Source organism: Syngnathus typhle, linkage group LG15 (assembly GCF_033458585.1).
Source record: "Syngnathus typhle isolate RoL2023-S1 ecotype Sweden linkage group LG15, RoL_Styp_1.0, whole genome shotgun sequence".
Taxonomy (NCBI): domain Eukaryota; kingdom Metazoa; phylum Chordata; class Actinopteri; order Syngnathiformes; family Syngnathidae; genus Syngnathus; species Syngnathus typhle.
The window spans coordinates 8,257,146-8,273,051 of NC_083752.1; the positions used below are offsets into that span (position 1 = coordinate 8,257,146).

Consider the following 15,906-nt stretch of genomic DNA (forward strand, 5'->3'; position numbering starts at 1 on the left):
AGCTTCTCACCCCCTCCCTCTCTTTCTCTCTCTCTCTCTCTCTCTCTCCCTCACACTCATGAATGTCACCTCTACTGATGGTGGCTGCCGGAATTCACACACACATCCTCTCAAAACCACTCGCTGACTTTGGATGAGGAGGAGGAGGAAGCGGGGGCAAGGAGGGAGCGGGGGAGCCGGTGTCGAGGGGATTCGCTGAGGACTGTGGGAACGGAGCAATGCCATCCAGAGGCAGAAGCGGAGTCTCTATCTATCTGAGTCCATGTCTCTTCACCGTTCCCACAAGCGTCGTCAGCGTGCCGCCTGCTGTTCTACCTCTGGATTTAAGTCCGCCGGATTACCGCTAGGACTTCCACATCATTGTTGGACGCTGCCACCTTTAAATGGGAGGCAAAGTTCCTCCGTGGACTGCACAAATGGTGACAAACACCTTGATTTTTCATGCTTCTTTGATAGCTTCCTAGCATTAAAGATGATTTCACTTTTCTTGAGCAAAAGTCTTTTTATATGTGGAGTCATTTTTTTGTAATGCCTGAAAGTAGGACTAGTTACATTTTGAACTTGTCTATGGAGGGAATCTTTATGGTGTTGAAAATTTGTGAAGAAAAGCATCATCCTTTTCCAAAGCCATCCTTGCTTCATGAGATCAAAATGTGACTGTAGCACTTTCACTCTACGATATATTCGTGTGTGTGGCGAGTGTACATTGGACTGCAGGTGAACTTGCATCTTTCCCAGTTCTTCCATCTCCGCGCCCACTAAACTGTTCCCTGTTAACCCACTTAGGGTTCCCCTGTGGGGGTTTCTCTACAACCTTTCGTCCTACTCCAGATTTTGCAGCAAGCAAAAGCTCCAGCAGCAGAAGGGGCGCAGGAAAGGAAGACACCCCCCTCCCAAAGTTGAGAGGGGGGTGGGAAAATGGCAGCTCTTGCTAGCTCACTCATCAGACAGAAACGGGCAGTCAAGGACGACCAAACCAATCGACCGGTAGCCAACAAGCGGAAGCCCTGTCCAAAGAGCAACAAGTCCCTGTGCCAGAAACAGATCCTGGTTCTCATCTCCAAAGTAAGACTGTGTGGGGGTCGCAAAGGTCGCAACGAGAAGAGACCAGGTGAGTCATTGCCACCGTCAAACTAATCTACTGTGGAATACCATTAACATTTTATGTGGCATTTTATCTGCCCCTATTTGCTTGCTTTATATACATCGTGAAAAAATACGAGCGTTTCCCCCCCCTGCTAAATTCAATTCTCAAATAAGATTATATGCATTGGATGAATGGACTCTTTTGCAAACAACAGTGATTTATCTACACGCAAATGTATACAGGCTCACGTTTACATTAAGGTAGCCCCAGTAAAGTTGTTAAAGTCAGCATGAAATATCATTATTAACTGCAAAAGTCAAGAGAAATATCTGATAGGAAGTCTGCCTATTTAAAGATATTCAAGCTCAGTAAGAGCTTTAACACTTAATAATCGTGATTATAATTTTCAGTCAAGTTCACCTTATGATGCAAAATAAGTGAACTGCAATTTTTGCTTTATTGTATTGGTAAAGGCACAATGCAGCTCTTGCATTAGCTGTCTTAAGATTTTGCAGGTTTACTTGGTGTACCGATATGACGTACGCTAAAATTGCTGATGCAAAACAGAGTCGGACCGGAATGATTAATTTTGATCGCAACGTAGCATAAGGAGAGAGATGTGATTGAACGTTCTGTTTGAATGACTCATGAGCTCACACAGAGTTGTTCATTTGCATGATTAACGAAAACTTTTTGTCAAACAATTTGCGAGGATTTAGGGCGCATTTGCATGAGAGCAATGTCTTAAAAATCCGAGTTTTTGTTCTCAGCATTTGTGAAAAGTTCCGCTGATTCCACAATGGGCAGCAGAATTGCCAGAGGACACAGATTTGCATGCGGCACATGCGCACAAACTGGTTGTCCTCCCTTCATTGTCCAACAGCATGTTTGACTTGAGAATTTGAGTTATGGGAGTACTGCGGCGCCGCTGGTCAAAGAAAATGTACAATTTGCTGGAGAAGCTTAAGCAAGCTCATTACCATGAGCTTGACATACGCGGCAGTCCTTTCTCTCGACATTCATGAAGCAGCTTGTAAAAGATTTTTTTTTTTTTATGTTGGGGTTTTTGCTGTTTAAGACCCGAACCAATAAAGCAATATAACTTGAATCTGTTTTTATAGTGAAACTGTCTCATATAAACTGCTTCTCAATCACGCGATAGCTTTAATAATAGTAGGAGGTTTCTAGTTGATCTTTAGATGCCAATTCTGTTTTTTAAAAGACACTATTCCATCAACTGGAGAGAGAAAATAGGTGGTTCTATTATTATAATGCTCCTATTTTCTATTCCTGAGGGGAACTGTTTTGCTTTACTAAAGAAGTCTGCTTCAGTCTCACAATGTAAGTTTGAGACGCAGTGCTGAACAATGGCCTCCATGAAATGGCCACATACTGTCACACTTGATTGGGGAAGACGGTGAAAGTTTGAGTGTTTGCCTGCCTGCAGAGCCAAAGGCTCTTATAAAGCACATTTAATGTGGAGCATGATGAGCAATGATGATGAAGACCATCTATCATTCTCAACATACGTCTGCTGAACTTCAAACAGCATTTTGCTTGAAAATTCAGTCAAGTTCATTCAATGGGCACAAGACGGTTGCACAGCACAGTGGATAATTGATGACATTGTAAAGTAATCGTATAATTTTGACCGTTTCGGTGAGTATCAATGCAGCTGTAACATCATAAAATGGTTACACACTGCAAGATTACAGCTGGTCATTGTGTTTTTATTTCTTTTGTGTAGCCTAGACAATGAGCCAACATAGAGTAGCTGTCAAATTAGCATCATGTCGGATGTTGCAGCGGCAAAAAAAGGTGAAATAGGGACGTATTGTTCCTTTTGCTTACCAAGATTTGTTATTATCATTTTGATTGCATGAGACACTGTTCAGATGCTCTGCATGCTGTTTAAAGAAATGCTGCTCTGAGTCAAATGCAAAACTTTCGAAGGAGGATTGTGTAAATGCAAAGGTTGAGAATTTGGGGAAATGCAAATGTTGAGAATTTGGGGAAATGGAATATTGTAATGGGCTGGCTACTAATCCACAGTCTACATCTGCCTATCACCCAAAGTCAACTGGTTGGTTTCTAACCCCAATCCTTTCATTTGCCTTTTCTGCTTAACAGAAAGAACATTGTACAATTCAGCCGAATAAAGAAATGGGCGTCTCATTCATGGGATAATCTAGGGAATTATTTCTTAGCGCAAATAGTTATTGAGGTCAAAATATTGGACATTTTCCTGCAAGAAGATCAAAGGTGATATTTGCGGCCAGATAAGAAACGATGCCTTGGCATCACTTTAGTCAATTTACAAGCCTTCAATGGGATTTGGCTCATGGCCCCAGGAAACATGATATTTCACGGTGATTGCTATGATATGCTGTGATGTCTCAAATCAGCGTTGAATTCATTCATGTTATGTTTTATCACAAAACTGAAATTGAGCAGAACTGAAACCAGCAAGATGGTACTAATATTGATCTGGTAGACGTATTTTACATGGAGAGCTGGGGATGCCACACCTGAGTTGCTCGGGGCCGTTTTACAAATTGGCACGTCTGATCGTAATTTATTCAATCATAATTATTATTAGTGCTTGGTCTACGCTACTTTCTTTCATATAGCTTGGGCTGAATGCTGGAGTCAAAGTCCCTGGCACTAAATTGCATGTTTACGGGATACGTTGACTTTACAATATCCTGTGGGTGAGGAAAGCGATTAAAGATTAAGCTACAATTATACAACTCAACTGCAAGTCATTTGTACACACAAAAGTTTCCCGCTTGCACACACGAGAAGTAAAGCTGGATTTCCACAAAACAACCAGGGGCTCTGTTGATTATTTAATCTCTTCTCTAATCGCAAAGACTTTTTTAAAAAAAGGGGGGGAGTTGTCTCAACATTTGATCAAACCAAAGCATCACATTTCCCACAAATCTGCATAGATCCATTCAATGGCTGCAGCCCTTATAATATAATATATTGACAAATATGGTACAGCCAATAACATCAAAATTAAAAAACGAGTTGAAACTTTGATTTGCATTGCTGCAAGGCGTAGCAATGCAGTCGAGTACGTATCTGTGGACGGTTTGAGCACAAATGTTAGCCCGCGGCTGGGAAGCAGCAGACCGAGTTACAAGGAGAGATCCAGCCGAGGATGGCATTAAGCTGACCCCAAGAGATCAGGGCCGGGCAAAGTCGCTTACTCGACAACACCTGATCAGACGATGCAGTGTTGGGTAGCTTCTCATCAGAACTTTACTGACTGTGACAGGGGTCAGAGGAAGGCAGAGGGAAAGCGAACAGGCGGGAGGGAGGACGAGGAGTCCGGTAAAGGTAAACATACTAATAGGAGAAAAATCAACATCTTAGTCATGTGAGAGAGAAAAAAATGTCTTTCTAAGTGGGGCCGGATGGGAACGCTGAGCAACCAGACAGATAAAGGGGGGTAATCAAACATGCGGGAAGAGAAGTAAAGAGAGATAGCAGAGGAGATTAAAGAGAAGGTGGGTGGAAGTGAAAAGAGCTGTGAATCAGCCTGCCGTACAGAAAATGCCAGACCACTGGGCTGGATATTAACTGTCACTGCAAAAGCTCCCTTCAACATGAACTTTTCGCTGGTCCCTTTTTTTCGCTGTCGAGGGAGCCTCTGTTGTTATATTTGATTGTTGTTATATTTGATATTTGATTGACTCATATGATTGGATGTTGTTCGACATGCACAATTACCAATGCTCCTGTGTTAACATGCTGGAAATCGATAACGGTGAATATTAAACTTGGTGGGAATATGTGGAGGGACAATATTACCAGGGCATGTCTGAAACAACAATCATCAACATGTTTGAGCTCTAAACTATGTAGAACTTAATGGCGTGAAATGATGAGTGATGACGAGAAAACTCCGCAATCTATTCCATCCTTTAAAATTCATCAGATTAGATCCAAGCAAAGCAATAAAGTTTCCAACTCTAATCTTTTCGTGGTCTCTTAATAAAAGTGGAAATCTGCGTCAGTTTATGGGTTTTATTTATGCGTTTACTTTCATTTCGTGGCTTATCTAATTCCATGTCTCTTGATTGCAGAAGCTTCCTGTCACTTGCGGGGGGAAAAAAAAAGGCAAAGGACATGAGCGGATTGTCTGTGCTGCTTTCTGAATTTAGAGTAGGCTTGATATTTAGCTGTGGAGAAGATGTTGATAAAGCTCTTGAGGCAACTGAGGGATGTGTATGCAGAGAGCATCCGTTTGTTTCCTGTCGTCCTGAAGGTAGCACCTTAACCTCCCACACATTCTTGCTAAGTGGAATCGGTGGGCGCTTTGATTAAACCTGACAGGGACAGACTGAACTTACCTCTGACCAAAGAAAGACAGTGAAGATGTACTAGGACACCTATTGGGGTGCTGATAAGAAGACAAGTGAGAAGGAACATGCAGAAAGAAAAGGGGCAAGAATAGGCATGAAGTATCAAAGAAAAGCGCTCAAATGACCAAAGTTATATAATATGTCTGGGGTGTGCTTATATGAATAGTTTATGAATGCAAATTGAAAAATAATAATATTATATGACTCAATGACTATAATATATCCCTTGGCAATGTTCAAATGAGATGCAGAATGAAATTTTCTGGAAGGAGTAAAGAGCTCCTAAAACTGACTTTCAACAGCTGTAACAAAACCAATGTATATTTTATTTACGTACTATTTATATTTGTGTTTGATTTCTTTGATTGTCTCTTTTAAAGTCTCGGCACAGGACTGTGCTGTTGTGAAATTCTTACAATCAACACAATACTTGATCTATTTGATATCTCTCCAACTGCATGTTAAAAATAAGAGGGTGCCAGAGACATAATAGTCAGGGAGGTAAGAATTTTAAAGTCTTGAGAATGTACAGTAAGTCAAGGAACACCCCCCCCCCCACACACCCCATTGTTTGATTCGGTCAAATGTCCTTGGCTGCTCAGTCGTGCAGCTCCTCGTAATTACCTGCAGCCCTCTCAATAGAAACTCGGCTGCCGGGGGGGTTAGCAAGCAACATACTGAGCTTGAATCAAGGCTGATAAAAACATTAGCGCAATGATAACTAACACCTACCCAACACCGATTAGTGATCAACCTCAACTACTGCTTATTTTTCCAGAGCAATTATATGGCAGCTAAGGGTTTAAACATCCTTGATGGCTGCAGTGATGCGTGAAGTGATTGCCTCGGCTTCTAATGCGTGTTGAACTCATTTATACAGACACACTTCTAATTGCTTGGTGAATGGTGGTACTATTAGAATGAGGCCTCATTCCTCCCACGGGGTTTTCAATAGGATTATTGCTATTGAATGTAAATTGATGAGGGGCGTCCCTGGGTGTGTAGACCGTCAAATGGCTACTGCAGCGTTTTCATAAACAAAAACATTCTCTGGTATCTTGTTTCGGAGATATTAGAACTTGAAACGGAGCACTTACTCACGGGTTTTTCTACCTGCCAACTGCTATTGTTGGTCAGGTTTGTAATGTGATGAAGGTCGCTCGGGAAACGGGTCTGCTGACGTTACGGGTACCACTTGCGCCAGTGATGTACACAAACAGGCACGGAGGTCTCTTTTGTGACCCACACTCCACTGACCTGGATCAGCTAATGTTTTCTGTCACTCAAGCCCACATGGGTCCTGCGAGTGATGAACGACATCATACACAAGCCACACATGGGAAATATGCACAGTTTCGGAGAGCAGAATGTGCCTCGGGCATATTTAGCTCAAGTTTTGCAAGTCAGATGCAGGTGTTGAAAGGTGACATGCTGTCGCAATCGAATTACACTTTGTATGACATCTGGATTTGGTTGCCACCCTAGCATAGAAACATTTGTTATTTTGCAGAGGGAGCAAGCCAGGAAACCTAAAACGACTTTTTGTTTGGGCTTTGAATACATCTGTAGGCCACTACCTCAAAACACTGAGCAGTCAGTTTATTTTCTTCTTGAGTCTGTGTTGCATTCGCATCAGTGCGACAGAAGCACAGAGTTTGCGCTCATGCAAACAACCGTGTGTTTTGCTAATCCAACGGGAGGTAGACTGCTGTCACAACATGTTACTTTCCGTCATTGCGTGCACGTCTTCAGGACTTTTGGGAGCAGGAGAGGGGATATGACATGACAGTAAGAAGGACACAAATCATTAAAGCTGGAGTTGAACGTTTTGTGAAAAAGGAGCATTACATACAGATGTCGCATAGTAGAAACAATTGCTTAGCCTTTCTTAGCAGAAGGAATGTTAAACAAGTTGGAAAGCATGTTTCGGGGCGGGGGCAAAGAAGATGGCAAGCAGATTTCAAAGTCATTAGCCGGGAAACGTTGCGGTGGCATGTTTGTAACGATGGGAATAGGTCACCATTTCACTTATGCCTTGACCCTGGAACACTTCCGGGGGGACTCTGCACTCTCGATCTCATCACTGGATCATCATCATGCCAATTTCTTGCTCCCTGTGCTGGTCACCGGAAGCAGGGCGTACTGTATTGGGCAACGTTACCAGGGCACTCCCAGGGGGGGCTGAGGGCATGGGCGGAGTTTAGTGGAGGAGGAACACCCACAACACTCCCTGGTCCTGCTCCTTCATCCATGTTCACCTCTCTCATTAGACATACATTGAAGAGGAATGGTGAGATAAATAAGTGTGAGGAGTAAAAAAAAGAAAAAAGATGAGTCATAGTGGACCTACAGGGTTCTCCTTAGTGTTTGAATGACCAAGAATCAGGAGGTGAGGTTCTGTCTTTCTTAAATTAAAATGAGCTATGGGGCTTTTGCTCATTAAACATTCACTCTTTTTCACCACCACTCTTCCTGTCCCTCACTGCCCAGGTTCCTGATTGCATCTTTTATGTGGCTAACTCTCCGACTCCCTGACTAAATTTAGCCTTTGATGACCCCAGCAATTGCTAAAAAAGCACATGGTAGCAAATTATTGCATTAATGCCATGGCTAAAACAAAATATATTATTAATCACCTACTGGGTGTATATCGCAAGGGTTTTGGGTTTGAGCGATAAATGCACCTTGGGCAATTTAAATAAGTAAAACTGCTGTCGAATAATCTGATTGAGGTTTCAGGAAAAGGCATGAGTTTCTTCTTCTGATCTAATCACAATGTTCATTTGCAGAGCCACAACTGAAAGGCATTGTGTCCCGCCTGTATAGCCAACATGGATATTACCTACAGATGCAGCCCGATGGCACCATGGATGGCACAAGAGATGAGAGCAGCTTATTCTGTAAGTGTGTGTTTACTATTAAGCCTCTTTCGATATTTTGCTAAATATGTAACTCTTGAAGGGTGCCACTTTCATAGCTAATATAGTGGTCATTTGAATTCTTCTTTTTGACATAATGTGAATGTTATATTAACCTCTAGAAGTCTAATATTATCTTTTCAGCCTTAAATTATGCAATTTATCCTGCAGGTATAATTGAATTTGGAGGTTTGACCCTCCACACAAAGCGCTATATTCAGCGCTCAATTTTAAACATTTCCCACATGTAGTATTTTGCTGCTGCCTTAGCTTTGAAGCATTGTGTCTAACTATCCACTTTTATCTCTGCTCCAAGCCCCATTTGCTGAGGTGGAGCATCCCGCTATTATCCAGTTTTAGAGGGTGTGTTAAGCTTAGCGAAGGTGACACGGTGTAGAGTTTGCTGCAACATAAACTCAGAGAGGTCACAGCATTTGGGCAAAAAGGGAGATGTAGCGTGCAGTGGAAAGACTGCAGCCCCCAAGACTGCGACAATGTAGAAAGAACATGAACGTTTTTAGCTGCATGATTTTGAACTCAACATTGTCTGACTTGCTATTTTCTCTCCTTTCCCATCTTCCCTAAACTGTTTCATCCAATTTAGCGCAGTTTAACCTAATTCCCGTGGGACTGCGGATTGTGGCAATCCAGGGTGCAAAGACGGGGCTGTATCTTGCCATGAATAGTGACGGATACCTCTATACTTCTGTAAGTATGCTGTGCAGATCAGTCTATGAAAGCCCAAAAATATTGATGATTTTTGAGAGGTAAGCTTCACACGCTGCTATGCATGAGCCGGATCACGTCGAAGCTTTTTAGTGGCTACTGATAAGCATTTCGCTGTGTCATCATATAAAGAGGGAATACATGCAAGGCCTTTATCTTCACTACGGTCATTTCGGATTTAGAAGTCAATTCTGCTGCTTGTCAAATATATGATTGGTAATCAGAATTCCTTTAAAGCTTTTAGGATTACATTTTAAATGACACCTCACTCGTGAAAATAATTGAATGACTTTGACCCGTAAAAAAATGATACCCACAAAATTTCAGACTTTGTTTTTATGAGTTGGTTTTAGTGATGGATATGAGGGCAATTGTGCGCAAAATGGTATGGGATATGGCAAATGCACAAGCTCGTATTATCCCGTGAGCTGCACTGCTTATTATGCTTTTCCTCTGTGTGGGGATTTCCTCTGCTGCAGTCAATAGCTGGAGTGCGGCTCACGTTTCGTTAGGAGAAACCCACATTTATATACGTGGATGCAGGCACACTCTCGCATGTAGGTTCCTTACAAGTGAACACCTGTCTTTTGGTGTAATATCATGCATATTTGATTTTATGACCCCATATTTTCCTCTCAAGTGTGTCTAACGCACCGATTTAATGGTGCAGGAAGGGATTGAAGGTAGAATGGCACACTTCTCTGCTCAAAGGCCGTGCTCTGCTGTGCTTTTCTTTTACATTAAAAAAAAATCCCAAGTGAAAACAATTTTAGGACACATTTGAGCTCAATGGAGACCCAACTCTGAAAGAAATGTCGTTCTTGCCAAAATGTTCTCAACCGTTATACAGTAAATACTATATTTTTTCTTTTGAGGGATGACTCTCCACTTAATTAAAAGAAAAGTCTATTTATTATATTTATACCCCCTTTATGAATCCCATTATATCATCCTATTTGACACTTTATCCTTAAGGCGGTGGTATCAAACTCGAGGGCCGGGGGCCATTCGCAGCCCGGAGGATGATATTTTGTGGGCATCTACAACATTTTGCCTTAATTGCCCCATGCATGTGATTTTTTTAAATAATTAATGGGCTACCAAACTCAGGCACAGGACAGCTTTCGGTGAAATATAATTCTGAAGTGACACAAGTACGTATGTAAAATCTGTGATTATCTATAATAGTTATCTGTAGTAATCAGTTTGGATATGAAATGCCTCTGGCGATAATGACACAACACAAGCGTTACTTGTTTCCTGGGTCGCGGTAGATAATTAAAAGCTGAGTGATTACTAAAGGCAGCAGGTGTCACAGAAGATTGCAGAGAGAATGGATGCTGCTCCTCCCCTCTCAGATATGAACCATCTGCCAATCAGATCAGCATGGGACGCAAATCATCACATTATCATCAGCATAAAGTCTGCCATATATGGTGCCAGTCAGCATTGAGTGTCTCTGCTGGTAAACCTCTTAATGTGCACATCCATGTCTTATTGACTTACGTAACACGGTGCAGCTGCATCTGACTCCAAAACATCAACAACATGCTCTGCTGTTGCCTTTTGATCCTTTTCTGTACAGTGCACACATATGACGCAGTTTCCATTGCATTGCTTTTATGTTTGCTTCCATAGTATTATGGAAATAGGATGTGATGTTTCTGAGGCTGGGCAAATACATGCTTTTCATGTACCCTGGGAGCTGATGGGCTAGTCCAGACATGGGCAAACTACGGCCCGCGGGCCACATCCGGCCCACGGGGCCGTTTCATCCGGCCCGCCAAACCTGAATAAATTGTATTACCGTTTTTTTCCGTGTATAGTGCGCAAAATTTAACAAATTTATTGTCCTAAAATCTGGGGTGCGCATTATACATGGGTACAAAACATTTTAAATATTTTATTTTTTTATTTTTATTTTTTTTAAATAAATAAAGAAAGTCATGGTACAACATACGACCGCAATGCTCTCGTATCAGACGCTTGCTCGATCATCTGCTCGTTTGCTGTCTGTCACAATGTACCCTACACAAATCCGAAACATTTGTTGCGGCTCCGAGTCACGACGAGGGGCAAGTTTTGGTTTCCAAGGGTGTTTTTATTCCTCTTCAACGTCTCTCCCATACAGAGCCGCCTTTTTCACGTCCGCACGCCTTTTTCACATGCGCGCACGGAGCACGGTGGTGCGTTTACGGGCAGTCGGAGAAATCAACGCCAACAAAAAAAAATTACATCCAGCCTAGTTAAGACCATACCAAAGACTATAAAAATGGGACCCATTGCCTCCCTGCGTGTGTGACGATCATTGGGACTTTAAAAAAAAAAAAAAAAAAAATCTTTTTTTTTTAAAATTCATAAAAATTGGGTGCGTATTATACATGGGTACAGGCTTTTTTCCAGCATCAGCATGCCATTTTTAGGGTGCGTATTATACATGGGGGCGCATTATACACGAAAAGAAACGGTATTAATTTTTTTTGGGTCATTTTCCCTGCAAATACTATGTTTCCCCAGTAGATGGGGAAGCGCCCGCCTGCGCATTTACTCCCGGGAGCGGTGTCAGAAAGCTCGATGCACACTCACAAGTGCGTGTGCGTACCCAGACTATGATGCACTAGCAAAAAAGGGAAACCAACAATACTATTAATTTCTTTATTACTTTATTTAGATGTATTCTTTCACTGATTCTTCAAGATGATGTATTTGGTCAGAATGTTTGCCGTTGTATGTGATTTCGCCTCATTAGATAAACATATTTCATCAATCTGACCTACAGGCGCTGAAGTGATGGAAAGTGGAAAACAGTGTCGTATTTAATAAGATTCACTGATAGTAGTTTTTTGGTGAAATATTTTTTTGATGCTGTTAATAAATGCATTTGTTTTCAAAACCCTTTTTTTAATATCCATGCTTTAGTATCTACTAAAAGTAAAAACCTTTTATGCAATGACCTTTACATGTCATTTATATTACTTCACACAAACACTACATCCATCTGCTCTTGGTTCGGCTCCCCGGTCAAAATTTAAGTTAAAGTTAAAGTCCCAATGATTGTCACACACACATCTGAGTGTGGTGAAATTTGTCCTCTGCATTTAACCCATCCCAATGTGATTTTGATCTATCCCCTGGGGGAGAGGGGAGCAGTGAGCAGCAGCGGTGCCGCGCTCGGGAATCATTTGGTGATCTAACCCCCCAATTCCAACCCTTAATGCTGAGTGCCAAGCAGGGAGGCAATGGGTCCCATTTTTATAGTCTTTGGTATGACCTGGCCGGGGTTTGAACCCACAACCTTCCAGTCTCAGGGCGGACACTCTACCACTAGGCCACTGAGCTGGTGGCCAATCAGTAGTAGAATAGAACCTAATTCGGCCCGCAAGTCAAAAGGTTTGCCCACCCCTGGGCTAGTCAATAAGCACAGGAGCCCCCGTATGACGCTGTGACCCCGGCTGTCTAAAACGAAGAATGCAAATAATTGCATGTCAGGTATACCGCCAGAACATGCTGAGAATTCTAGAAGCACATCTACATTTGGAGGGCTAATTACACACACAAGGACACAAGCCCAAATAAGACATTCTAAATTATTGATGGATTTATATTCCCTGTTCCTTACATCTTAATCATATGCGCAATGATGGTCACGTGTTATTTTGACCTGTGAGTTTTATTAACACTTTACTGGTCCTCTGTTTGGAGGTATAATAGCAAGCCAAGTCAATGATGGCAAGGTGAGTTAAGCTTTCTGAAGGAGGTTGGAGAGATGTAATCAGAAAGGAGGGCTGCGTATTGGTGGGGATGGGGAGGCGGGTGCATTCCTGCATCATAAAACAGTTTCCCATCTTGTGGATTCTCAGCACGGATGCCTTATATTGTACCTCTCTCATTTGGTTTGGTAGCGTTTTGGCACCAGATGCACAAAGAAGGCCAAGTATGGCATTCAGTTACGGAAAGGTGAAACATTTTGATTTAATGGAGAATTCAATTACTATGCATTACAGGGCTTACTGTTCTGTTTGATAAATGCATATTGTTGTTGTTTTTTAAAACAACAACAACAGAACACGTCAATGGTAATATCGTCCTACTGCTACGATAATAAGTATCCACTGGTTAGTTTCTGTTTTCTGCTTGGTTCCAGAAGTTACTTCAAGGGGGATTCAAAAATAGATCTAATAACATGAAAACGAAAATGGACCCTTGTGCTAAATGGCCATGAAAAATCACTTTAGTCAATAATGATTGCCTAGCCGTGCCTGGATTTTTGTTTTTGCTTTGGAGATTACAAGAATGAAAGTCAGCGGATGTGCTTTCTATAGTTTGGTTATTTTCGGGGAAGTGATTATGAAGGCTAATTAAAGGGATTACTTGCAAGAGGGGTTATCCCTTGTGATTTGGAGGTTGAACTGAAGGGTATTTTGTGAGAATGATTCTCTATTTATACACGGGAATGTGTCAGTCAGATCCAGGGGCAGATGCTTTGTCAGTCCAAAATTCCTTATTGGTCTTGGGGGTGATGGAAAAAAAGAGTGTCTATTTGTCTGTTTTTATCTTGTACTTTTTTTGTTACTCTCCAACCTCCCTTGCTTTTTTTTCTTTCAGACACCTCCTGCCCTCTGCTCTCTGATCTGATTAATAATGAATGAAGCGCATCACCTATCGATCCTATCCTCTTTGCATTAGCCAAAGCAGAGGGTATCAAACTTGTCAGAGGATCCTAAAATAGCTCCGTGCTGTGGTGGTCATAGTAGTAGCAAAGTTTGTTGAATTAGGAGCTGGGGTTTGTTTTCCTCTGGTCTGGTCAGGGAGCAGGCGTTAAATGGGCGTAAACTCTTGAAGCAGCACAGTGGGTGCAGAAAGGTCACAAAGCCCAAAATTGCCTTGTCAGCTAAAAGGTGAATGCCTTCCAGAGAAGGAGAAAGGTCTTGTATACCGTCTTTATCTAGGGTTGGCTCTTCACTGAAGTCCGTGTTTGTCAAGTGGTGGTTTCATCCTTCTCCTCAAAATCTCGGAGAAACTCAGCGCTCAGCCATTTCTGCAATGCTGATGGTGACTAATCAATTCACCAGATTGGCTTTGCTGTCTGACAGGAGAAGGACTCTGACAAGACTGATAGAGACTAAGGAAGATGTATATCTGTCTGGATTGCTTAATATCGCCAGTCAACGTTATACAAGGTTCAATTGTCCTCATGTAGGAGGACACATTCATGAGGGAGCGCTCTGCTGTAAGTTTGGGACTGAGAGGGGAAATGAAGATTTGGTTGAAACAGCGTGTGTCCATTGTTGTCGGGATTGTGATTGTTGGGCCTTTCATCTTCTTTCCCCTTGGAATGTGGAATGATTAGCAAAGCTGTGCATGTTGTTTTGCCATGTATAGTTCGTGCTTTTGTACCCCAAGGATAAGGATGTCCATGCTGCTCTCAAACATGCTTTCTATTTACATGTTCGAAGACTCCGATAATGCTTTTATGCTCTCATGACAATTGCTCGTAATTTTGCTTCCCTTGCAAGAGTTGCTAATGTGAATGCACCTCTGCCCCTTTCTCTCTTTTCATGTTTATTTCTAGGATCATTTCACTCCAGAGTGTAAGTTCAAGGAGAGTGTGTTTGAGAACTACTACGTCACGTACTCCTCAATGCTCTATCGGCAGACCCAGTCTGGTCGTGCTTGGTATATCGGTATCAACCGTGACGGCCAGGTCATGAAGGGGAACCGGGTAAAGAAGAACAAAGGAGCCGCGCACTTCCTGCCTAAAGTTATCGAGGGTCCGTTTGCATTTTCCGTTTGCATTTTTATGAGCTTGGTCAGTCATGAGGGATGGGCATTCAAATATATTAAAGAATCAACTGCAGGCAAAATTAGGATCGAATCTTTATTTCTCATTTCATCAAGGAATGTAGATTCAATTCAAAAACATTATCTAATGATGAAAATTCTGATTTTCTAATGCCCATCCCTTTCAAATGTAATATGTTTGTCAGTAATTCTGGTGATTCTTTCTGTGCCGTACAGTTGCAATGTATAAGGAGCCGTCGCTACATGAGCTCACGAGTGAGCCTGTGAGTCCTCCACGGAAGACCACTAAAACATCCGATTCCCCGTCCTTAAAAAATGGACGGAAAGAAGCTCCCAAGGCTGACGCCTCATAGCACAGGAGACAGAGGGTGGGTCAGAGGGCAACAGTGACACAAAGTCACCCATCATGCACGGATGACGGCTGCTGGGTGAATGGCCCTCATGGTGCGCTATGAGATGAAGGGTGAGCAGTCCATCAGCTGACATGATGAGAGAGGAGTCCCACCCCACTTTTGTCATCACAGAATGACAGACCTGGACCCTGGCCGTAACTTTCACCCCTTCCCCACGCCCATGCCAATGTCTCTAAGCCAGCCCCTATAAATTTCTTGATGCTCAGGCCCTTTCGTCATCACTCATTGTCACTATGACACTTTTGTCTTTTCTCCCATGCTTATGCAGCATTTCCTCCACCGCATTTTGATATTCACACATTTATAAAGCTGTCTCGACTTCATAATCCTCACCCATGAGTCCACTCTTGATCCCGAAACTTGGGAACTGGGTCGCCCTGCCGGATTTCGCCACACCATCTGCCGAGCGGCTCGGCTAATCATCGAGGTCAACCGACGCTCAACGAGAGATGAAACGGCTCAAAAAGTCGAGATGTCAACTGGAATCCCGGGTCAAATCGGGTCACAGCATGATGAGGGTCTGGGATAAAGTGATGACTGAATATTAGAATGTCTATACCTTCAACCACAAATATTTCTTAGCCATT

The 15,906-nt window shown here is 42.4% G+C and overlaps 1 protein-coding gene across 3 annotated transcripts; it reads left to right on the top strand.

Moving 5' to 3' along the window:
- The first annotated feature begins 202 nt into the window (after nucleotides 1-202).
- Nucleotides 203-15,524, top strand: fgf11b (fibroblast growth factor 11b). Of its 3 annotated transcripts, XM_061300251.1 has the most exons (6): nucleotides 203-419; nucleotides 787-1,111; nucleotides 8,250-8,360; nucleotides 8,983-9,086; nucleotides 14,677-14,875; nucleotides 15,123-15,524. In XM_061300251.1, exons 2-6 carry the CDS (start codon nucleotides 919-921, stop codon nucleotides 15,257-15,259), a joined length of 744 nt encoding a protein of 247 aa, XP_061156235.1. In that variant the 5' UTR covers nucleotides 203-419; nucleotides 787-918; the 3' UTR covers nucleotides 15,260-15,524. The 3 variants fall into 3 exon arrangements, with proteins under 3 accessions (XP_061156235.1, XP_061156234.1, XP_061156237.1); XM_061300250.1 differs by having other exon boundaries at nucleotides 203-1,111; XM_061300253.1 differs by lacking the exons at nucleotides 203-419; nucleotides 787-1,111 and adding an exon at nucleotides 4,225-4,432.
- The last annotated feature ends 382 nt before the right edge of the window (nucleotides 15,525-15,906 follow it).

Excerpts from the sequence above, each read along its gene's own strand:
- fgf11b (XM_061300250.1), top strand. The coding sequence starts at position 919 with ATGGCAGCTCTTGCTAGCTCACTCATCAGACAGAAACGGGCAGTCAAG. Across the intron at positions 8,361-8,982 it reads AGATGAGAGCAGCTTATTCT|CGCAGTTTAACCTAATTCCC; the intron begins GTAAGTGTGTGT and ends CATCCAATTTAG. Across the intron at positions 14,876-15,122 it reads CCTGCCTAAAGTTATCGAGG|TTGCAATGTATAAGGAGCCG; the intron begins GTCCGTTTGCAT and ends TGTGCCGTACAG.